Raw genomic sequence first — 23267 nt, 5'->3', positions numbered from 1 at the left:
ATAGGTTATTACAAGATATTGAGTCCAGTTCCCTGTGCTATACAATAGGTCCTTGTTGTTTACCTATTTTACATATAGTAGTGTGTATATGTTAATCCCAAACTCCTAATTTATCTCTCTCCCCCCCAAAAACACAGCTCTTCCTTGTATTTCCTATGCCTATGATACCCCTTATCTCTTAAAACTAATCCTAGGTAACATGGTTTCAGGATAGACTATGAGCTGAGAGATACCTGTCCTCTCTCCAGCGAGTCAGTAGTCGAGAGTTAATCACTGATGCTCAGCAATGGGTCCATAAACCAACTGTATAGGAATCAGCTGGGTAAATGTTAAAAATGTGGATTCCTGGCTCCCATTCCAAACATGCTGAACTAAAATTGAGGCACAATCCCCAGATTCTGCATTTTTCTTTTTTTTTTTTTTTGGCTGCACCACTTGGCATGCAGGATCTTAGTTCCCGGACCAGGGATTGAACCCACGCCCCCTGCCGTGGAGGCGTGGAGTCTTAACCACTGGACCGTCAGGGAAGTCCCCCCAGGTTCTGCATTTTTAATGAGAACCTCTGGTGATTCCCATCACAGGTCTGGATCTGTGCTGTGCAGTATAGTAGCCGGCAGCCACATATGGCTATTGGGAGCTTGAAATGCAGCTGGTCCCAATGGAGATGTTGTGTGGCTGTAACATGCACAGCAGATTCTGAAGACTTCGTATGACAAACAAAAAGTAAAATACCTCAATAATTTTTGTCTTGATTATATGTTAAAATGACAGTATTTTAGATATATTGAGTTAAATAAAATCTATTATTACCATTTACTCCTTTTTACTTTTTAGGTAGCTAATTGGAAACTTTAAAATTACATAAGTGGCTTGTTTATCTTCCTATTGGATAGCACAGGTCTAGGTGAAGAGTCAGAATAAGCTCTTTTCATCTTGATCCTTCCGTTTGTTTCCTGATGACTGCGCTGTTCTATACCCCAAAGTGATTTGTAACTGATCCTTGTTTGCTTTTTTAAGAAGAGTTGTAACACAGGGTTTGCATGGCATCGTCTGCCCTCTCACCCAAACCTCCTAATGTTCGAAGCATTCATTTTTCAAGTAATTAAGAAAGCAGCCTTTGGACGGACACATAGTCCCCTAACTCAGGGGGTCTCAACAGCAGGCTGTTGACATCCTGGGCCGGGTAATTCTTCGTTCTGGGGGTCTCTCCTATGCATGATAGGATGTTTAGCAGCGTCCCTGGTCTCCACCCATTGGATGTCAGTAGCACCACTACCCCAAGTTGTGACAACCAGAAATATCTCCAGACATTGCTGAAGTCCCCTGGTGAGAAAAAATTGCCTGGGGTTGAGAACCACTGCCTTGGAGGGGTCACCCCATTGTCATAAGCCCTTATGCTGAACCATCAAACTTTTGAAGGTAGAAGGCAGGGAGTCAGCCCCTCTCCTGCTAGTTGAGTTGACTACCTGTGTTCAGGATGTCAGTGCTGCCACTTTCCCCATCCTTCTTTGTATTGTGACCCCATGTCAGAGAAGCTCTTAGTTCTACAGGATTCTCTTTTGAACCCGATTCAAAGAGATAGAGGATCAATTTAATTTAGTTCAACAAATATTCCTTTAATGTCTTCTTGATGGTCTCAGTGCCGTAAGGGGCTACAAGCGTGAATAAGGTGATGTCTCCCCCCAACCCCCTCAAGTTATACAGGCACATTTAAGTGCCAGGGGCCACCTGGGAGGTCATTGCTACTTGTGCTGGTGACATCTGGCACAATTCTTAAGATTTGACAGACTCACTGATTAGAGGACCGTGTCTCTGATCTATGGGTGTTGGAGCAATCTAGTGGGCTAGTTAATCTGGTTTCACCCCATGACCACACTCTGCACCCCTGACCCCAAGCAGTTATCTTCTGGAGGTAGCTAAATGAATAAATCAGGGCAGATCCTGATTTCTATAGTGATGTGTACCTCTCATTCAAAGTTAACCTCTTTTTGTGTTGAATCCCACCAGTGAGTTCATAACCTCCTCTGGGATAGGCGCTGTCATTTCTCTGTCTTTGTACCATGCCTCGTGCAGTCAACAGCTGTTTAGTAAATGAATGAATTCATCATCACCCCTAGAAAGCAACTTAAAGTGCATAGCCTGGGCCAAAGATGAGTCAGTGGCATACTCTTTGCACTGCAAGGACCATGACACTCACCACAACACCTAGTACGTGGCACTCACCACAACACCTATCACTCAGTGTTTATTTTATTTAAAAAGTTCTTGAAGAAGTACAGTATTAATTGGTGATAACAATACACTGGGTGTGATGGGCCACTTGCCAAGGTGGCAATGCCAAGGTGAGATGAAGCCTCCTTCATCATGAAAAAGATGCTCAAAATGTTGAATAAAAGATGCACTACAGGGGTGGGGGATGAATTGGGAGATTAGGATTGACGTATATACAATACTATGTATAAAATAGATAACTACTGAGAACCTCTGTGTGTATAGCACAGAGAAATCTACTCAATGCTCTGTGGTGACCTAAATGGGAAGGAAATCCAAAAAAGAGGGGATATATGTATATGTATAGCTGATTCACTTTGCTGTACAGCAGAAACTAACACAACATTGTAAAGCAACTATACTCCAATAAAAATTAATTAAAGAAAAAAAAAAGATGAACTACAAAAAAATTGAACACAAGTGCTCTAAATGTCACCTGCTCTCCACATGAGACTCTGTGTTGTGATAGGGGATGCAGACTAAATTCTAACCTGAGTTCTTTTCAATTTTTTATTATAAAAAGTTCCAAATTTACTAATAAACTCAAAGAATAGTACAGTGAGCATCCTTTACCCATCACTTAGGTTCAACAATTTAGTCAAACTGAATTTTGTTTATGAAGTAAAGTATTTTCATCATGGGGCAAGAGAGGACTTTATAAGCAAAGTGACACCAGTTTTTATTTGTAACCGAAAGGTCTGTGTAATAACAGTACTACTGAAAAAGCTTTGGTGTGGTCAGAGCATGTGTGCCAGAAATCTTGCAGCTTCCCCACCTTCACAGCTTCGTTTCTCCAATTTACTTCCTCAAATATTACACCAAAGTTTATTAGGGCTTCCCTTTATGTGTTTACATTTTATGAAATTATAACTTTCCAGCAGTCCTGACAGCCTGGTCTTGGGAAAATGTTCTAGAATATTTCATCTTTTAGTTTGCCTAATTTTCTATCTCTGTAGACTTACTTATAAATAAATCTGCCTTAGCTTTTCCTAGTTTCATGGTTAAACACACACACACACACACACACACACACACACACACAAAACAACTTATTAGGATGTTATAATTATTTAAGTAATTTCTTCTGAAAGAGTCTCCTTAGGCATGCCCAATCCCTGTATTTTCTTTTTTCCCTGAAATATTTAATTTCCCAACTCTACCAAGTCGAAGTTCTGCCCACAACAGGCATTAACTGAGCACTTATTGGTACCAGTGGTGTGGTGGAGTCTGGGTTCTGGGTGGTGAGACATATTCCTTCTTAGGACAAAGAGAAAAGCAAGCTCTCAAGTCAATAAATGATATGTGATTACAGGAGTGTATTGAGCTTCTTTAGGAGGACTTTTTTGGTTCCCTGAAGGAGATGAGCCCTGAGTGTATACAGAAAGGAAGGAAAGACGTTTGGGGACCGTAAATAGCGGTAAATAGCGGAACCTCCAACCAAACACTGCCCCCTCAATTGTAAGGTACTAACCACATCATGAAGCCTCACTGAGACCAAAAGAAACTTCTTTGAGCCCTACCATGTGCCAATGTGCAAAGTCCTTTATACAGATTATCTCATTTGAGCTCATCATCTCATTTTATTAAATATGGAAACAGGCTATGCTACTTGCTCCACACCTGGGGCGAAGTCAATACCTTTCATTCACTCTTATTTTCTGAAATTGCCTTTAAAAAAAAATAGAAATAACACCCATAATTCCACCACGAGGAATTATATTTCAGACTTTGTAACCACCATGATAGAAACATATAAGTATAGGTTTTTGTACAAACAGGAAATTAATTGTGCCATTTGTCACCTGATTTTTCACTTTAAAAATATCATCTCTTGCTGTGTTAATAAGTACATTATTATTATTTATATTATCATGTTAATGGCTTACCTTATTTACATTACCACTTTTATGGTGACACAGTATTCCTCTTTTTAGAAAATCTTATTTTGACTAACTCCTGTTGATGGGCATTTACTTTAGTTTTTTTTTTTTCTTTGCATCTTTATTTTAATGTGATTTTCTCACTTAATGTATACCCCAGAGTAAAGGTTCTAAATGTCTTTTTTATTCAAAATGATTCCCGGACTTCATAAGCCTCATAGTAATGATGATCTAACACATTTATCGTGTTTACTAGGCACTGTTATAAGCAGTTTATACAAAACCGCTTTAATAAAAACTCAACAAAAACTTCTCCTCTAACAACCATATAAGGTAGATACTATCTTCGTCTTACAGATGAGGAAACAAGCACAGAGAGACTCAGTGACTTGCCCACAGTCACACCACCGGGCAATGGCAGAGTTGCCTGCAAAGCCTGTGTTTTTTAACCATTACTCTGGTACTGCCTTTTGACACCAGCTCATTTCAAAAGTGTGAGATTCTCATACCTAGTGTGTAAGAAAACAGAAGAGCAGGCATGTGCTTTGGTTATTTAAAAAGAAAAGTGTGCCGCCTTATGAGATGTGCTGTGCTATTGGGTTTTTAATGATTATGTAATACTTCCCCAGGCTTGTGGGCTCCCCTGAAATAAAATACAAATGAGCATGGTATTAAGTAGATTGATATAAAGTCATCAGCACCTCTCCTGCCCCCTGCCCGGCTTTCTTTGTTTAACTCTGGACAGAAATGTGTGCAGACTGGGTTCAACTTCAGCCAGGCGGTACCCCCTCCATGTCCTGCAGTCTGAGGGGGCAGGATCTGCTGATGGGGGTCTCCCAGTGCCGGGTAAAGTCACTCACTCCTGCCAGCCCCTCACTCTCCAGTTTCAGAAGCTCTCAGCTTCCCCAGTCTGTGCTTTATTACGCCCTGTTTTCTGGTTTGACTTTTATCATCTCTTGCTCTTTGAATAAAGCATTTTTTATAGTGAAGTTACTCCCTGAGGTCCCTGGAAAGACCTGCCCCTTTTCAACTCCCCAGCTCTGGGTGCTAAATGGAAAAGAAAAATCACCTGCATTTTGCTTGTAACAGAGGAGAAATCCCTTCTCATAGTTGTAATGAGAATACATCTTCTTAGTCACCAAAGATATTTCACTGTGAACTCCAGTTTCCTGATCTCCCATCTCATGGCCGCTGGCCATTTTCAGAAAAACCCCAGGGAAAAAGGAAGCTTGAAACTCCCTGGCATTAATCGGTTAGTCCCCTTGGAATTTCCAGGGGAGGGTCGGCGATGCAGTTGTTGCTTTTGCTGGGGTTAACTGCCATAAACAGGAAGACAGGCGGTTGAGAAGGACCTGGATATTCAATTTTGTGTTCAGGCTATTTCTGTGACTGATTTCCTACCTGGAAGAATGAGAATGTTTCAGATGCTCTCTTGTCTATCCCATGGCAAGTCATGCTCCATTCAGACAGCACAAAAGACTTAGGAGGGAAAACGTTTACAAAACAGATTGGTCTGCGTGATAATCAATAGTTGTATAGGTAATTTCTTTTTTTATGTTAATTTTTATTGGATTATAGTTGCTTTATAATGTTGTGTTAGTTTCTGCTGTACAGCAAAGTGAATCAGCTATATGTATACATATATCTCCTCTTTTTTTGGATTTCCTTCCCATTTAGGTCACCACAGAGCATTGAGTAGAGTTGCCTGTGCTATACAATAGGTTCTCATTAGTTGGTAATTTCTTTATCAAATTGATTGGTGCTTTTGGCATGGTCCCTGCCTAGCACACTGGCTTCTTTTTTATCTCTTCTCTTCTTCCTTTTCAGGGTCTTTGGCTATTGTCTGGTGAGGATTACATTTTCCCTTTTAGAAGCTCACATCTTTCTCTTCTTGGACCACTTAAACTCTGCCTTCATAAAGCCTGGAAATCGCATGTACCTATACTTACTTTTCTCCCTAAAGTTATAATTTGTCTTTCCCGCAATCCTTCTGTCATCTCCACTTCACTAGCCGTTTCCTTCTCATTCAGAAGTAGGTCAGCATAAGAAATTCCCCTTTCTGCTTCTTCAGCCTTCTTGTTAACAAGGCAAACAAAAAGCTTCTTCAGTGCTCACTTGATAGGAAATGAAATCTCCCATCACTATACACAGTCAGAATTACCTTTAAGCTTCCGAATTAAGGATGCAGAACATTGGTGTCAAATAAACCTGGGCTCAAAATCTTCTCTATCAATTGCTAGGTGTGTGGTTTGACTCTTAGGAATCAGCTGGGATTCTGTTCTCTCCTTCCTCTTCACGTCCAATCCAGCACCTGCTGTTTCTTTTTGTTCTGGTGCCTCTGGGGTTGGTTCTTTCCTCTCCCTTCCCATTTTCCCTGCCTTAGACAACACTCATCTTTTCACACTCTGAACTCTCAAATCTGAACTTTTACTTCTCCTCTCCTAAGATTTCCCACATTATACCTTAACTGCTCATTACTTGTCTGCCTTCGCCACCAAACTGTAAATTCTGTGAGAACAAGAAACCTAGTTTTGTTAACTCACTGTTGTATTCCCGATTCCTCCCACAAATAGCCTCTACCATTGACAGGAGAAAGAATGAGTGAATTCATGGATGAATGAATGACTTCCTAGGTTACTTCTACAGCTACCTCCAGACTTCCCCCCAATAAACTTTCCTGCTGCCATCACTCTAAACTAAAATACTGTTCAGAACATTCCTCTCTTGCTCAGGAATCCACAACATCTCCTCCCTGCTCTCTCCATCAAGTCAAAATAATTAGGCTTGTTTTCCAAGGTCCCAGATCAGTTGGCCTCACCCTGCCCATTTAGCCCTCTGTTCTGCTACATCCCACCCTGCACCTCTGCTCTAGCCAAGAAGCCTCCCCGTTTCTCTCCTTGTGGCCTTATGAGTTCCTGTCTCATGGCTTAAATCATGCCGTTTCCCCCTGCTTGGATGTCTTTTCTTTACTCTCTCATGAAAACCAACTCACCTCTAAAGACCTCGCTCAATTCCTGCTTCTATGAAGCCCTCTGAACTTTTCTCACGACACCGGCCTCTGCCTTCTTTGATCTTCTACAGGCCTTCAGTTTGATGCTTTCACTCTTGCACATAGGCACGTTTTGTCCACCCACCTGGATTATGGTATCTCTGAGGACCGGAGCCGTATTCACAGGTCTTCTGCATCCTACATAGTTCCTCCTGTTCACATTTCCTACGTATACATACTTTTTCTTTCCTTTTTTACTTCAAGTAGGCTATATAGAGGTAGCCTAATTCAGTATCTTCTGAACAAGGCTTAGATTTTCTCATTCTAAGGGAAATTTTTTTTCTATTTCTTCAATGCATGAAGGCACATTCAACAGCTCCTTGCTTCCCCACCTCTCCTATAATATCCACCATCCCGTATACCTGCTAAGCTTGGTGGATGATCCCCAGTACTATATACCTGGTAGGCTTGGTGGATGATCCCCAATACCATATACCTGGTGGGCTTGGTGGATGACTAGAGCCTGCTGAGGCCACTCACAGACGTCTGTACTCAGTGGATTTGAGCCCTCATCACTGTCAATCGCTATGTAAGTCAAGGGTTGGTCATAGGTCCTGCCTTGGACCAACATCAGAGAGCTACCCTTTCAGGAAGCTGGGGGGGTCCGTGGGCTCCGCCACCTACCAAGGTTCTTCCATATTTCCAGGAAGTCACACTAGTCTGGAGTGTATGTAACAGTAGGGGCCAGAAGCTTCTTGTCTCTCTTAGCAGCTCCAGCCTAGATCAGTGCTTCTCAACCTTTAATGTGCATGTGAATTCCACGGAGATCATCTTAAAAATGCAGACTCTGAGTCAGTAGGTTTGGGGTGGGGCCTGAGATTTTGTATTTCTAGCAAGCTCCTAGATAATACCAAGGCTGATGCTGCCTGTTTGTGGACCACACTTTGAGTAGGAAGAGCATCTGGGCACCTCCCTGTCCACTGAACTTGAGAGAAGTGAGTGTCTTCAGGAAGACTTACTCCCATGCACACCGTTATTCATTTCAACATCTCCTCAAAGAATCTGGCTAAGTCTGTCTTTAATTCTTTTTCCAACAGCATATCTAAGTTTTGCAACCATAAACACCAGCCAGGACAATATATCTTCCATGCAGAAAATGATGACGCCCAGTTCACAAAAACGTTCACGTTGAATATAAGAAGTAAGTGAAACTGTCAAGAAACTGTATTTTACGCTTGTAACTCCTTAATAATGTATTAACTCGGATCAGAAAGAGATAAGCCATGGCTTAGGGAAGGAATGCTACAGAAGTGTTTTGACGTGCTGAAGTGTTTTGAAATTGCACTTTCGTATCTACTGGCTTGTTGATACGCAGATCTCTTTCTGGGCTCATCCTTTGAAGCTAAGATGCTGATTCCATATCCTCTCTGAAGGTGCTTTACTGTGTGAATTTATTGATTTTAGTACTTTGAAAGGTCCTGTTAAGGAAAGGCCAAGAGTCATACTACCTGCCATTTAGTTGTTTTAATAATCTCTGTTTCTCTGGTCCATGAAAAGATGAGAGTGCATTTCGCTGGACTTTTTGCAGGTGCTTCTCCTGAAGCTAAGACTCATTTTAGGATGTTCCGGAGATAGAGGTCTACACCTGAGCTCTCTCCAGGAGGGGTCTAGCGGTGGAAAAGGGGGTGCTCCCCAGAGAAGTTTAGGGCCGCCTGCACAAAAGGTGACACAAGGGGAAAGAGGGCCCCCTCTTTGAGTCACCCTGCATGAGACACACTCCCAGAAGCACGAACTGCATAGAGTACGTGAGCAGCCTATATGAAGCTGACTTTGAAACACTCTCTGTAAAGCACTGTACTTCATGAGCTTGATTTCCCTGTTGTTTTCTACAGGGAAACCTCAAGTGCTCGCCGAGGCATCGGCAAGTCAGGCTTCTTGCTCCTCTGACGGGTACCCGTTACCGTCTTGGACCTGGAAGAAGTGTTCAGACAAGTCTCCCAAGTAATGAAGACACTGGCCCCTCTTGTGTTAGAAGAACATAAAACTCTCTCTGACATGTTGACTGTTTCTCATGAATTCAGTTTAAGAAGAAACAATGAAGCATTTAAAATGCTTACCTTCTGAGTCGACCATAATTCTAAACGGTCATAGATCGTTTCTGATAATCTTTAATAGATGTGTCTCTTGTAGACCCCACCAGAGAAACCCTCACTTCCAATCCGACGATAGCCCCGCCCGTCTAAATTCTCTGTCTGCTGTTTCTTTTCAGCTGCACAGAAGAGATCACAGAAGGAATTTGGAATAAAAAGGCCAACAGAAAAGTATTTGGACAGTGGATATCGAGCAGCACCCTGAACATGAGCGAGGCCGTCAAAGGGTTCCTGGTGAAGTGCTGTGCATACAATTCCCTCGGCACCTCTTGTGAAACAATCCTTCTAAACTCACCAGGTAGACAGCAGTTGCTATTGTAACACACCACCTTCAGGAATTCCCTACTAGAAGTTAGTCCCTGTCGTTCGCTTTTATTTGGGGAGTTTTACAAGAGTGTGTAGGTTCAGTGTGTGAGACGAGAAGGCTTTTTGAGTCAGGCAAGAATCATTTAAAATTTTCTGGGAAGGAATCATTCTTTATATGAACATGGCCTGATTTTCTGTGGGGATAGCGTATTAGTAGAGGGCTTGTAGGTTCCTCAGACAGGATGTGAGACACTGTAACGAGCTTTCTGCTACAGTATCCACCAGGAATTCTCATCCACTGCTCCTTGATGCTCTTCCCTTGCAGGCCCCTTCCCTTTCATCCAGGACAACATCTCATTCTATGCAACAATTGGCCTCTGTCTTCCCTTTATTGCCGTTTTAACCATGCTAATTTGTCACAAGTACAAAAAGGTAAAAGCAAAGGTAAAACGTCATCATTGTGTCCCATTTCTGAAGAACTCTCTATGGCTAATCGACTCATTATTTCATCTCTGAAGCAATTTCGGTACGAAAGCCAGCTACAGATGGTGCAGGTGACCGGCTCTCTGGATAATGAGTACTTCTACATTGATTTCAGAGAATACGAATATGATCTCAAATGGGAGTTTCCAAGAGAAAATTTAGAATTTGGTAAGAATCAGATGTTCCAAATGTTTCTGTCGAGCTTCCTTCTTGTTGGAAAATCTTCAACATGCACTCACTCACCATGTGTCTTGCAGGGAAGGTCCTGGGATCGGGTGCTTTTGGGAAAGTGATGAATGCAACCGCCTATGGAATCAGTAAGACAGGGGTCTCAATCCAGGTCGCAGTCAAAATGCTGAAAGGTACTGGTTACATCGATCAATAGCCACAGAGACGCACAAAGAGGGGAGGTGCCGCCTCCCACCTCCTCTTTTCCATCATTGCTATGGTTACTGCTTGCCATCCTTCAAAGCTAAAAAGGGAGTGAGTTGGGGTGGGTGTCAACCAAGTCGTGAATATAAAATACAAGTCGTGAACACAAAACTCCACCTCTTCTTCCTCTTCTCTCTTTGTTTATGTTTTTTCAGCCTCAATATTTGGGGATACCATTGCTACAGGCAGCTGTGTGTCTTACATTTCGACACAGACTCTGGGTAGAAGAGGAAATTGGCGCCTTCTGTATCACTTCCCACTCATTTCTCATCTGCTGCCGCCTGGCTCTCCCTAACCTCCTCCCCTTAGTATCACTCACTTAGCAAGAGCGCCCCCAGCTGGCTTTGGCTAAGCGATCAGTGACGACCACCTCCACCATCGCCATGAACCAAGCCTGTCTAATGGGCATTACTTGAGTTTTTAGCATAAATTGGCACGATTGACTGTTCCCTCCATCTTTATTGTGCTTTCTTCCTTTGGTTTCCATGTCACCATATTCTTCTGGTTTCCTCCTACCCCTCTGACTGCTTCACAGTCCTTTGCTGGCCTCTCATCTTCTCACCCAGCTTCTCACCCAGCGGAGTTCCTGAAGGCTTGCTCCGGGGCCCCCTTCCCTTTTCACTCCGCATGCTCATGGGCTGTCTCAGCTTACCCGTGACCTCATCCCATGTACCAATTGTTCTCACGATTGCACCTCCCTTCTGAGCTTCAGGTTATGTCCAAGTGCTTGGACGTCTCCAGAGTCCCTTGAATTCAGCTTATTCAAATTGGTCTCCTCCAGCCCTGGCTTTCTGTCAGCCCTCCCTCTCTCACTGATTGGTTGCGAGTACCACTGACTGGCCATGTGCCACCCAGGCCGGCCAACCAGAAACCTAGGACTGACTCATCCTTGAAACCATCCTCATTCTAATTCCCTGTAGGCTGTTCCTGTCAGGCTTCCTGCCTGGTGCCTCTTGAGTTCATCCTCTTTTCTCTTAACCTCTGTTACTACCACCCAGCCCAAGTCTACCCCTTCCGCATGGATGCACTAGCCTTCCAAGCAACTACCCTATATGCGCTCTTACCTCCTTTTGGATTCTGAAGCCCAGGTGATGGTTATGAAATGCAAAGCAGAGCATATAATTTTCCTACTTAACCTTTCCAGTTGCTTTTAATTTCTCTTGAACAGTCCACACAGCCCAGCACGACATGGCTGCAGCTCGCCTCTCCCCTCTCACCCCAGCGCTGCAGCACAGCCGGCTCTCAGTTCCTCTGCAGCACAGGGCTCCCTCCCACCTCAGGGCCTTTGCACAGGTCGTCCTTCTGCTTCTGCTTCCCCTTTCACGTCTTTATCGCCTGCTCCTCCTGTAGATCTCAGCTCAAATACCACTTGCTCAGGGAAGCCTTCTCTCACGCCACAGATGAGCTCAAGTTCCTTGCTAGATCCTATATCCCAGCTCTCTGTGGGGTTTTTTCCCCCATAAAGTTGATCACAACTATAATTACATATTTGTTTAATTATTTAACTAATGTCTTAGCTGCCTCAGTAGTCTGTAAGCCTCATGAGGGTGGGTCTGTATGTTTTGCTATGCTGTCCTCTTTCTTGATCTTGGCCCATCCTGTTTTCAGGATGGCGTGTTCTTCCTCACCCTTCCCACTGTGAATTCACCTGGTTAACTCCTAGTTTCCCTCAGGTCTCAGCATAGACATTTGGTGTCCCCTTCCCCACCCTCCCTAAGGCTGGGTTAGGTGTCCCTCTTCTGTGGGAAAACACCCCTACTTTCATTTGCCATGTGGCATTTATTTTATATTTGTATTTATTTTTTATTGAAGTATAGTTGATTTACAATGTTGTATTAGTTTCTGCTGTACAGCAAAGTGATTCAATTATACATATGTATACATTCTTTTTTATATTCTTTTCCATTATGGTTTATCACAGGATATTGATTATAGTTCCCTGTGCTATATAGTAGGACCTTGTTGTGTTTCCATTCTATATATAATAGTTTGCATCTGCTAATCCCAAACTCCCAATCCATCCTTCCCCCACCCCCCTCCCTCCTGGCAACTATAAGTCTGTTCTTTATGTCTGTGAGTCTGTTTCTGTTTCATAGATAGGTTTATTTGTGCCATGTGGCATTTATGACACTATATTGTAATTGTTCATTTACCTGTCTCCCCTTTCAAGGAGGCTCGAAGCTCCAGGAAGACAGGGGCTGTGTCTTTCTATCATTTATTCCCCCAAGGCCTGGCACATTGCCTCCTACACAGTAGGCATTCAATAAATAATTGTCAAATGAATGAATGAATGAAAGTCAGGTAGTGGTATATGAAAGTGCTTTGAAAGAGTTAAGCACACTGTAAAAATATATTCTTTTGGTCATGAGCAACAAGACATGGACAACTGAAAGCCACGAATCCCTATAAAACATGAGGCAGTGGAAAACCTGAGGTACAGTGGGTCCCAGTGCACACAGTGAAGGATGTCACTCCCAGGCCAAGAAGCTGGAAATCAGGATGCCCCTGAGAGCTCACACAAGTCAAAACAGATGACATCAAAGCTCTGGGAAAGCCACATAAAGGCTACATGTCTTCCAGGACAAAATAACGACACCTGGAAATAGCTAATCAAATCTGCATTGAATGTAAAGAAAAGTTACTCTATCTGTAAGAAAGAATATGTTAACAGAGGTGGGGTGCCTGGAGAGGGAGGCCCAGAGACACTGCCCTTGCCTCTAGGGCTCCAGCACCCTCCCGGGCAGGGGTGTCCTGACCACCTGGGCACATTGGCCTCAATGACAGGAGACCTTTGAGTTCACCAATAAGTACCTCCATGCTATACTTCTAAGCGAGATGATGAATACAATTTGCCAAGCTCTCTAGACTTACTCCAGGGAGAGTAAGTGGATACATTCTAGCCTACCCAGCAGTTCTGTTCCTCATGATCAATTAGGGAGTCTCTTGAGAACTTGGTCAGTGGGAATTGGTCTTCTTTGACCTTCTCACCATTGGATCCACTGACAAATTTAAGATTCTAGATCTGAGGGTCACAGGCTGGAACCAACCACCCTCGCTGACATTCCCATCTTGTCACTCTATGACTTCAACAAATAAAAGTGTCAAAAAAAAAAAAAAAAAGAAAAGTATGTTTCTCCCTTCAGCATATTTATTAACTTCAACTGTGGAGGAAAATCATGTATTATTATTATTTTGTTTTATTTTATTTTTTAAGGGTCAATTATAAAGATTTTTATTTTGTAGGTAGAGGAAAGTCCAGTAGAAAGGCACATTATTTGGTTCAACTTTCATGCTACAATCTTTGAAATTCCGCCTTAAAACATAGGGTATTATTATTCAGAATGTATGTATTATTGTATGTATTTTTAAACTTTTATGCAAATCTACTCTGAACTGAGGACAATTTTAGTTTATTGAATAACCTAAAATACCTAATTTACTTCCGTTTTACATTTGTAATGCCCTGCCATTGACAGAAAAAGCAGACAGCTCGGAAAGAGAGGCGCTCATGTCTGAACTCAAAATGATGACCCACCTAGGCAGCCACGAGAATATTGTGAATCTGCTGGGGGCGTGCACCCTGTCAGGTAACCAGTTCCCACTAAGAACACCTAATCGAAAACGTTTTAGCCTGAAGACAAAAAGGGCGTTTGTTCTCGTGTTCCTCTCCTTCTCTCAGTCACAGGGTGGGCCCCCAAACCCAAGTGGGATTGGACACACCTCACCCTCGAGTCAGATGGCTCAGTGTAGACCACGCCTGTCTTCATCGCGATGAGCCACATATTCTAACCTACTTAAAGGGACTTCCCTGGTGGTTCAGCGGTTAGGATTCTGGGCTTTCACTGCCTTGGCCCAGGTTCAATCCCTGGTCGGGGAACTAAGATCCTGCAAGTCGCGTGGCACAGCCAAAAAAAAAAAAAAAAAAAAACAAACCCACAATAATAATAACAACGCTGCAAGTACATTTTGTGGTCTCTCTCTGCCTGCTCGGAGGGTGCTTCTCCCTGGCTGTGGAGCTGGCCCAGATGCAGTGCTGAGCTGCACAGCTTGGCCGTGGCCCTAACTGAGCTGCTTCAAGTAAGACGTAGCCAACGAGGGGTTTCAAACTCTATTCTCCCAGAATCCAACGGAGCATGTGCTCTGATTCTCTCGCTTCTGCCTAGAAGTACCCGAACCCTGTGCCCAAGGGTCATTCCTTCTGGGACAGCCAGCCGGGCACTGGGACAGAGAAATAAAGAGAAAATGGATGTAAGAGGTGCCTAGGGATGTATTTCTCCCTCCTCGGGTAAACCGCAAATCAGCTTATATTTACCAAGTGCTCACAACGCAGTCAACATTTTATTCCCAGTTGCAAACTGGAGAATTTAGGTGGCCAGTGGTTCTTGGTGAGGCCACATGGGCCAAAGTGGAAGGCAACAAGAGACAGCTTTCCAAGGAGTTTGAGCAAAAAACTGAAATTGAATTTAAAGTCCAAGAAGAGATAGGTTCAGAGAGAGTTGTACTCTCCCCAAGTCAGGGGAGAAGGGAGTTCTCATAGAGTATGGTCTCTGCTACACAGATGTCTGAAAAAAATTATTTGGTGTCTGTATACCTAAGATTAAAACTGTCACTATTTCAGGACCAATTTACTTGATTTTTGAATATTGTTGCTATGGCGACCTTCTCAACTATCTAAGAAGTAAAAGAGAAAAATTTCATAGGACATGGACGGAGATTTTCAAGGAACATAATTTCAGTTTTTATCCCACTTTCCAATCACCTCCTAATTCCAGGTAAGAGACTGGGTCACAGTTTCATAATAATACATTACAGAACAGACAAAGTATGATGGTTAAACACACCCCACTGGCCAGTTTCTAAAGGCCGTCATCCAGCATTTTGTGTGGTCTGTGGGTTCTAAGACCTAGAAAGGTCTCTTATCTTTGTTATAGTTTCTCTGTTGATTTGAACAATGAGGCTTTCCCTTTCCTATAGTACAGGTACTGTAGCTGAACCAATTCTGTCCACCGGTGCCTAATCACATCCTAGACATATATTCAGTTTTAGGAAAGGTGCATTATTCAATATGTCAGGCCTCCTGGCTGACACATGGGTATCAGTAGAAAGAATGAACCCCTTTCCCAAAGCCCTTGATGTATTCATAGAAAGTAGTGCAGGTCCTGGGAGTATTGCCCAAAAGAGCTCTAAACTCATAAATCGGATTTTTAAAAACTAGGATGGATTGATTGACATAATGATGGGGACAAAATAAAGTAGTGGTAAAATTTGTCTCTATGCTCTGCCTTGTATATTCTGCCATCTGTGGGATCCTGAGTGATTCTCAGTCCCAAGAGGGCTGTAGGTTTGGTGGGACGCTCGTCCTCATCTTTAGAAATTTCCTGCTAATTACCTGAACGTCATAGCTCGATAACATCCTTCTCTGAATGAATTCACAGGCACGCTGATAGAATGATTCCTCAATCCACGTGCAACCCTAGTTCCCTCCTACATGAAAGCTCTCCCTTTTTCTAAATGCGGATTTGTCAGAGACTGTTAGCTTTACTGGGGGACTTTTGGAGGATCCGTTTGAGATTCCTTGTTTTCTTAGCATGTAAGTTTCAGCTCACACCTCTGGCCTTCTAATGCTGAGACAGAGACCAGCATCTTAACACCAGGGACCCCATGGAAACCCCATGTGTGTCTTTGTGCAGCTGCCCTTAAATCATTTCACACCAAACTTCCCTTTTACACTCGTTTCTCAGTTCATATTCCCAAACTGAGAGGATTCCGTAATGTCATCCGAATTCTAGAACAGAGAATCCGTGTGTGACCGGGACTCCATGGTGAGTGACAACAATGATGGTCACTCAGTGCCTTTGATTCATTCCAGTCACTGGGTAGTAAACACACTGAAGCAATTACTTTTGGAATATTTGTGGTCTGAAAGCATTAAGCTATTTTCTAAAGATGTGGACATTGTAATTGGGGTAAACTATTATGCTGGAATAAACTGAATCATTGTCTGTATATAATGTATATAAAATTCCTCAGTGAAAAGTTCTACATTATACACAGTAAAAGAGATTTTCCTTATTACTGTTTATTAATTTCACAGGAAAAGGGAATGAGCTTTACAAAGGCCAACTTGGAAAAAAAAAAAAGGATGATGAAACACTAAAAGGTCTCTATAGAAGATCTATATTACATGGACCTTTATAGGGAAAGTCACACCCTTTATTAGCTTCGTGATTTCAGCAAATCATATTTATCTCACCTAGCCTAGTTTTTCTTTTATAAAATGTGACTTTGACACCCAGCTTGTAGGGTTGTGGGAAGGATTGAGTGAGGTCCTCTTTGAACCGTAAGATTCCATACAGATAACAGGGATCACTCTTATCCTTGTTCGACAGACAGGCTCAATTACACAGATGTGTTTAAGGTCCACACACACAAAAAGGACAAGTTGATGCCATGCTTTTAATTTAAAACCCCATTTATAATTGGAATTCATTTATTTGATGAATTGTATTTTTTCTAATAAAATGTCTACTCAGAAGAAGAACATAAACAATGAAATAACTTTTCTTTAGTAGTATGCCTGGTTCAAGAGAAGTCCAAATACACCCGGACTCAGATCCTGTCTCAGGGTTCAATGGGAATTCATTTCAATCCGAAGGTAATATTTTATTCTAAATAGTACCACTTCCAAATAGAAATGGATACAAGAGTTCTGTGTTAGCTATTTTTAAAAAGTGTGTAAATGCAAAAGCATGTTTATCTTTGCTAATGTCATCTATAGGCTTTATTAATGCATATTTGCTTTATAGCGTTTTTAAAAAATAAATTTATTTATGGCTGCATTGGGTCTTCATTGCTACGACTGGGCTTTCTCTAGCTGCGGTGAGCGGGGGCTACTCTTCGTTGCGATGCACGGGCTTCTCACTGTGGTGGCTTCTCTTGTTGTGGAGCACGGGCTCTAGGCACGTGGGCTTCAGTAGTTGTGGCTCGTGGGCTCTAGAGCGCAGGCTCAGTAGTTGTGGCGCACGGGCTTAGTTGCTCCGTGGCATGTGGTATCTTCCCAGACCAGGGCTCAAACCTGTGTCCCCTGCATTGGCAGGCGGATTCTTAACCACTGCACCACCAGGGAAGTCCCAATGCATATTTACTTTAAAGGTAGTGAAAAGCCACCAATTTAGTAGTGTGAATTTTATGTCAATGTTTCTACTAACAAACACTGAGAGCTATTTTATTTGATCACGTTATTCTTTTTAAAAGTTGTAAATTGGGACTTTCCTGGCAGGTCAGTGGTTAAGAGTCTGCGCTTCCACTGCAGGGGGCATGGGTTCGATTCCTGGTTGGGGAACTAAGATCCCACAAGCCACACAGTGCGGCAAAAAAAAAAAAAAGGATTAATTAGAAGAACATTAAGGACTTCCCTGGTGGCTCAGGGTTAAGAATCCGCCTACCAATGCAGGGGACACGGGTTCGAGCCCTGGTCTGGGAAGATCCCACATGCCGCGGAGCAACTAAACCCGTGCGCCACAACTACTGAGCCTGCGCTCTAGAGCCCGGGCTCCACAACAAGAGAAGCCACGATAGTGAGAGGCCCGCGCACCGCAACGAAGAGTAGCCCCCGCTCGCCACAACTAGAGAAAAGCCCGTGCGCAGCAACAAAGACCCAACGCAGCCAAAAATAAATAAATTTATTATTAAAAAAAGAAACTTTAGTGGTGTCACACACACAATGAGAAGTTTCATTCCCCTTTAAAAAAAAAAAAAAGAACATTAAGTGCACAAACAGTTCATAAAATGTAGTAGATAATTGGTAATTCTTTTTCCAGTGTGACAAAACTACCTAGTGCAAAAGAAACCCCTGACTCATCCCCAGAGAGCTGGAGAATTCACTTTCTAACCAAAGAGAATCTTTAGGTGATCCTTCCTGGGCTGCACAGTTCTCTGCATAAATAGGTTAGCCCTTGTGCCACCAGGAAGATGATGTAATAGCTCCATTGGTACATGAGGTGCTCACAGAGATTTATAAGACAACTTCTTTTCTTTTTTTTAATTGAAGTGTAGCCGACGTACAATATTATATGTTACAGGTGTACTATATGGTGATTCACAATTTTAAAGGTTCTACTCCATTTATAGTCATTATAGAATATCAGCTATATTCCCTGTGTTGTGCAATATAACCTTGTAGCTTATTTTCTACATAATAGTTTGTACCTCTAAATCCCCTCCCCCATCTCGCCCCTCCCCCTTCCATAAGGCAACTTCTTTGCATTTTGGCAAAAATGAGGACCAGTTGTATTTTACAGATGAAATTGAATACGAAAACCAAAAAAGGCTGGAGGAAGAAGAGGACTTGAATGTACTTACCTTTGAAGATCTTCTTTGCTTTGCATATCAAGTGGCCAAAGGAATGGAATTTCTGGAATTTAAGTCGGTAAGCTCCTTTTAAAAAGGAAACTCACAATACCAACAACAAAAAGATAATTTTGAAGAAGAGATGTGGGGTTTTCTTTTTTTCTTGTTTATTTTAACTTGCAGCTCTTAAAGTCTGTCTTTCCCTCCCGTTCACAGTTGGAGTCACCTAGGATGTTACATGGGCTCTTGGCTAATTATAGTATAAAGGTCAGGGATCCCTTATTAAATGATGGTTATCACAGCCCTCCCAGACGGTCCGAAGTCCCTGAAGCTTCCAGATAGGAAGTCCTCAGGAATCCCTCCTCAAAACCAGGTGTAGCCCTGTCGGACAGTCACTTCAGATCGTTTAGACTGTGTCCTACATTTGACCCAGGGGGTGAGCAGAGGCTCAGATCCCGGGTGGTCTTCAGACCAAGCCAGCCGCCCAAGGCACCGGTGTCTCTTTCGAGAGTTTGCTGTGGGCTGGCAGCAGCCTTGGGGCTCTGCTAATCCCAGATCCACTGGGGCTGTGATGTGAAGACCTCAGAGCCCCCTCACACCGTGGACTCTACCCCAGTTTCGCATTCTTTCTAGAATATTCTTTCAGTCTTGCTTTTCTCTGACATTTCAGACGTCTGCTACCTGTGAACCGATTTCAGCCATTCGTCTGGCTACTTTCTGTCCTCGTTTTCTTCCCTTCCACTACTTCTCTTTGTTTCCCCAACTTTTTCCTCTCCTCTTCCCTTTGGTCTCCTAGTCTCTTCCTCCCTCTCCTCCACTGCCCTCTCTTGGCCTCCTCTCTCCTCTTTCTCCCTGAATTTGGAAAGAATAATTTCAGCTGTATTTTTTTTTCTTTAAAAATGTACAGTCTCCAATATAATGTATTACATCAGTTATATCCCAGTTTTAAGAAAAAGATTAATGTGAAATAAATCAATAGCTTTGAAGAACAGGAAAAAAATTCCATTCAGGAGAGCAACCAAACTATGAAACAGGTTAAGATAAACAAGAAACACGTAAGATATGTTTCTTTCATGAAGAAACCTGTGAAACTTGATTAAAGGGCAAAAAGGAAGACCTGAATAAATGAGTTCTGTTTTGTTCATATGGGAGAGATTCACCGTTTAAAAGAAAAGTCAGTTCTCTCCAGATTAATCTGTATATTTCTCACAACCCCAATTAGAATCCCAAGGTTTTTTTTTACTCACGGATATTGAAAGTACATGTTGCTGTCTTTTCTTTTTTCTCTCTCCCTTTCTTCCTTCCTTCCTTCCTCCCTCCCTCCTTTCTTCCTTTCTTTCTCTCTTTCTTTTCTTTCTTTCTTCCTTTCTTTTCTTTCTTTCTTTCTTTCTTTCTTTCTTTCTCTCTCTCTCTCTCTCTTTCCTTCCTTCCTTCCTTCCTTCCTTTTTACTGACAGGTCCTGCCTCAGGTTTACTTGTACCAATAGCACAGGAGGACACCAGCCCCGTGCAGACAGCAGCCCAGGGCTCACACCAGTCCTTCTGTTTCCACATTGGCAGATAAAGGCCTCTACTCTGGAGCCTTTATGGGGGCCTAGGTATCTTTGGGAGCCGGAGCCGGAGCCGGAGCTGGACCCACAGCTGCAGCTGCAGCCTTGGCCTTGGTTTGAGCCTTGGCCTGGGACTTTGGCCGGCAGAACCTGAGACCCTTGGTGATGTGGGAACATTTCTTGAGCTTGGGGTGGGCAATATAGGCAAGCTGACTGAGCTTGTGGCTGCTCCCTTTGGGACCTTGGGTTTGGCCTCCTTGGGCTTTACGAGAGCCTTGACAGCTTCAGCAGTGCACTCGTGGCCCTGGCGTTGTTGGCCTGCATCTTCTTCAGGCCCTTCTTGTTGTGCTTCTTGGCAAAGCGCATGTTCCTCAGGAACTCAGGGTCCACCCCCTTAAGAGATAGTTGTGATCGGGGTTTCTTGATGCCATTTTGGGGAGTGGCTGTGCATGCTGTGGTTCTTGGACTTGGCCACGTCTGCACCGGGGCCCACAGATCCCGAAGCACCTGGGACCGAAGAGAAAGAGCTGCCGTCTTTACTTTTCTTTTCCACAGTTGGGCGTCCTCGTCCTTGCTCAACAGTGAAAAGAATCACTGTCTCAGAATCCTTCCCCACCCGAGTCCCCGGGCCCTTTCCTCTCCTCGCATTCCCTGCCGGCTGTTGGAGTATGTCTCCTCTCTCACCTCTGCGTCTACAGTGGTACTGTCACCAGTTTCTTTACAGATGTTGAAGGCATCTGCCTAGACCGTCCAGCCCTGTTGCTGCCTGTTGTTAAGTAAATTCTCAAACTACTCACGATTGGAGGTCAAGGGGCACTGCCTTTTCTCCCCCTGGCCTTGTGATAATAAGAATGTTTTGAAGTATATCTGGTTTCTTGGAACTCTCTCCCGTTTTCCCTTTAGGCCGTCCCCCGTTCTCTAATTGCGTTATGCGGGGGCTAGTCTTCGCTGCGGTGCGCAGGCTTCTCATTGCGGTGGCTTCTCATTGTGGAGCACGGGCTCTAGGCGCGCGGGCTTCAGTAGTTGTGGCCCACGGGCTCAGTAGTTGTGGCTCACGGGCCCAGTTGCTCCGCGGCATGTGGGATCTTCCCAGACCAGGGCTCGAACCCGTGTGCCCTGCATTGGCAGGCAGATTCTCAACCACTACACCACCAGGGAAGCCCCTTTTTTTTTTTTTTTCACATTACGCCATTTTATTGCCAAAGGTATTTTCCCATCAGAAAAGACATTGTCTCCACCCCCCAGAGAAGAGTGCTCTGAAAACCCCTTTAGAGGCCCTGCTGCTGTGTCTCTTATTTATAGCAAGATATGCACCTTGCTAGGGTTGACCTGCTTTCTCAGAACCCGGCCCCTTTGGCCACTGGGAATGTTCCCTAAGCAGCACCAACGGCTGAAGAATTGTTCACGCACTTAGTTACACATCGTGATGATTGCTCAGGGCCCAGTAAAGATAAGACACCTGGAGGAACTACAGTTCCTTCATCTGTAACTCCTACTGAACTTGAAACGAGAAGAAAGATTGTACTCTGTGATAATATACATCATGGTAAATAACACTCCCAGTTTGTTCCTTCTAGTGTGTTCACAGAGACCTGGCAGCCAGGAATGTCCTTGTGACCCACGGGAAAATGGTGAAGATCGGTGATTTTGGACTGGCTCGGGACATTATGAGTGATTCCAACTACGTGATCAGAGGCAATGTGAGGCCGCTGCTTCTCATGTAGTTTTATCCTGTTATTTTGTGTTTTTGTCATCACTAATCTAAACATCTGCACTCACTGTAGTGCATTTGTGATTTACGTTAACCTCAGAAAACTTCCTCCCAGCAGTTTGCTTTCTTATGCTTCCAAGGTTTTTCTGCAGCTTCACGGAAATATTCCACCTGTAATAAAAGTTGAGCAAAATAGCATCACACCTATCAGTTAGGGGCCTTTGAGTGCAATCCACACTTTTTAAAAAAATCTCATTACTTAAAACTTATTTCAGTTCCTTAAGCTATAAAGTGACTATTGAGTTATGCTTTCAATTATGGGAATAGGTAATCGTTACAAGACAGCATTCTAAAAATACAACATGTAAATTAAATATTAAATATACATTTTAAAAAGGCACACTATTTAAGTCAAATGTGAGTTAATGAATATTTGCCATCCTCTTACTGTTACACAGGGAGACCTAAAACATCACTGAATCTACTTGTTAAAAAAACCTAAGGATACACGTGTCACTTATAAGAGAACTACTAAAAATACTAGATGATAAAATTGTGTATAGTTGAAAGAGTATGGTTTTTAAGAATTACAATGCCTGGATTTAAGCCCCTGTTCTTCTTTTTGGCTGTTCATTTTTGTGATTTCTCTCTGCTTTATTGCCCCTACTTGTGAAGTAATAATAATAACAAATGCTGGTATTGTGCTTACCATGTGCTAAGCGCTATTCTAAGTGCTTTACGTGTATTGACTCATTTGGTCCTCAAAGTACCCGTTTGTGGTTGAGGAAACTGAGGCACAGAAAAGTCACTTGCTCATGATTACACAGCACATGGGTTAGAACATGAATGGTCTGAGCCCCATGTCTGTGCACGAGCATGATGATACAGTGTTTCCCATGAGGAGTATTCACTTACCTCATAGCGTTTATGGGAATAAACCAACCAAACTCCGTTGTCCAATACATGTTGCAAATCACATTAAACTGTGCTCCCACTAGAATCAAACACACAGCTGATTTTGGATCTACGCTTCCCTCATTGTAGCTGCAGTCTTAAATAGGACGAACTAATGGCTATGAAGTTTCTACCCTACTAGCTGGTGGTTTCTTAAGCAGGAAAGGGAATTCCATTTGGAACCACAATTAAT

General features: G+C 43.1%; 1 protein-coding gene and 1 pseudogene across 1 annotated transcript in view; one reads left to right on the top strand and one right to left on the bottom strand.

The window, feature by feature from the left end:
- FLT3 (fms related receptor tyrosine kinase 3) overlaps positions 1-23267 on the top strand; it is a 51427-nt gene that overhangs the window by 20664 nt on the left and 7496 nt on the right. The window contains exons 10-20 of the mRNA XM_059903402.1: positions 8238-8341; positions 9033-9141; positions 9410-9588; positions 9922-10028; positions 10115-10247; positions 10337-10441; positions 13988-14098; positions 15130-15283; positions 17084-17166; positions 18812-18939; positions 21987-22109. Coding sequence (XP_059759385.1) covers positions 8238-8341; positions 9033-9141; positions 9410-9588; positions 9922-10028; positions 10115-10247; positions 10337-10441; positions 13988-14098; positions 15130-15283; positions 17084-17166; positions 18812-18939; positions 21987-22109 — 1336 coding nt within the window. The remainder of the gene's footprint in view (positions 1-8237; positions 8342-9032; positions 9142-9409; positions 9589-9921; positions 10029-10114; positions 10248-10336; positions 10442-13987; positions 14099-15129; positions 15284-17083; positions 17167-18811; positions 18940-21986; positions 22110-23267) is intronic.
- Positions 20430-21831, bottom strand: LOC132352690 (large ribosomal subunit protein eL29-like; annotated as a pseudogene).

Source organism: Balaenoptera ricei, chromosome 18 (assembly GCF_028023285.1).
Source record: "Balaenoptera ricei isolate mBalRic1 chromosome 18, mBalRic1.hap2, whole genome shotgun sequence".
Classification (NCBI taxonomy): Eukaryota; Metazoa; Chordata; class Mammalia; order Artiodactyla; family Balaenopteridae; genus Balaenoptera; species Balaenoptera ricei.
This window is presented reverse-complemented; position numbering and strand designations above follow the sequence as displayed.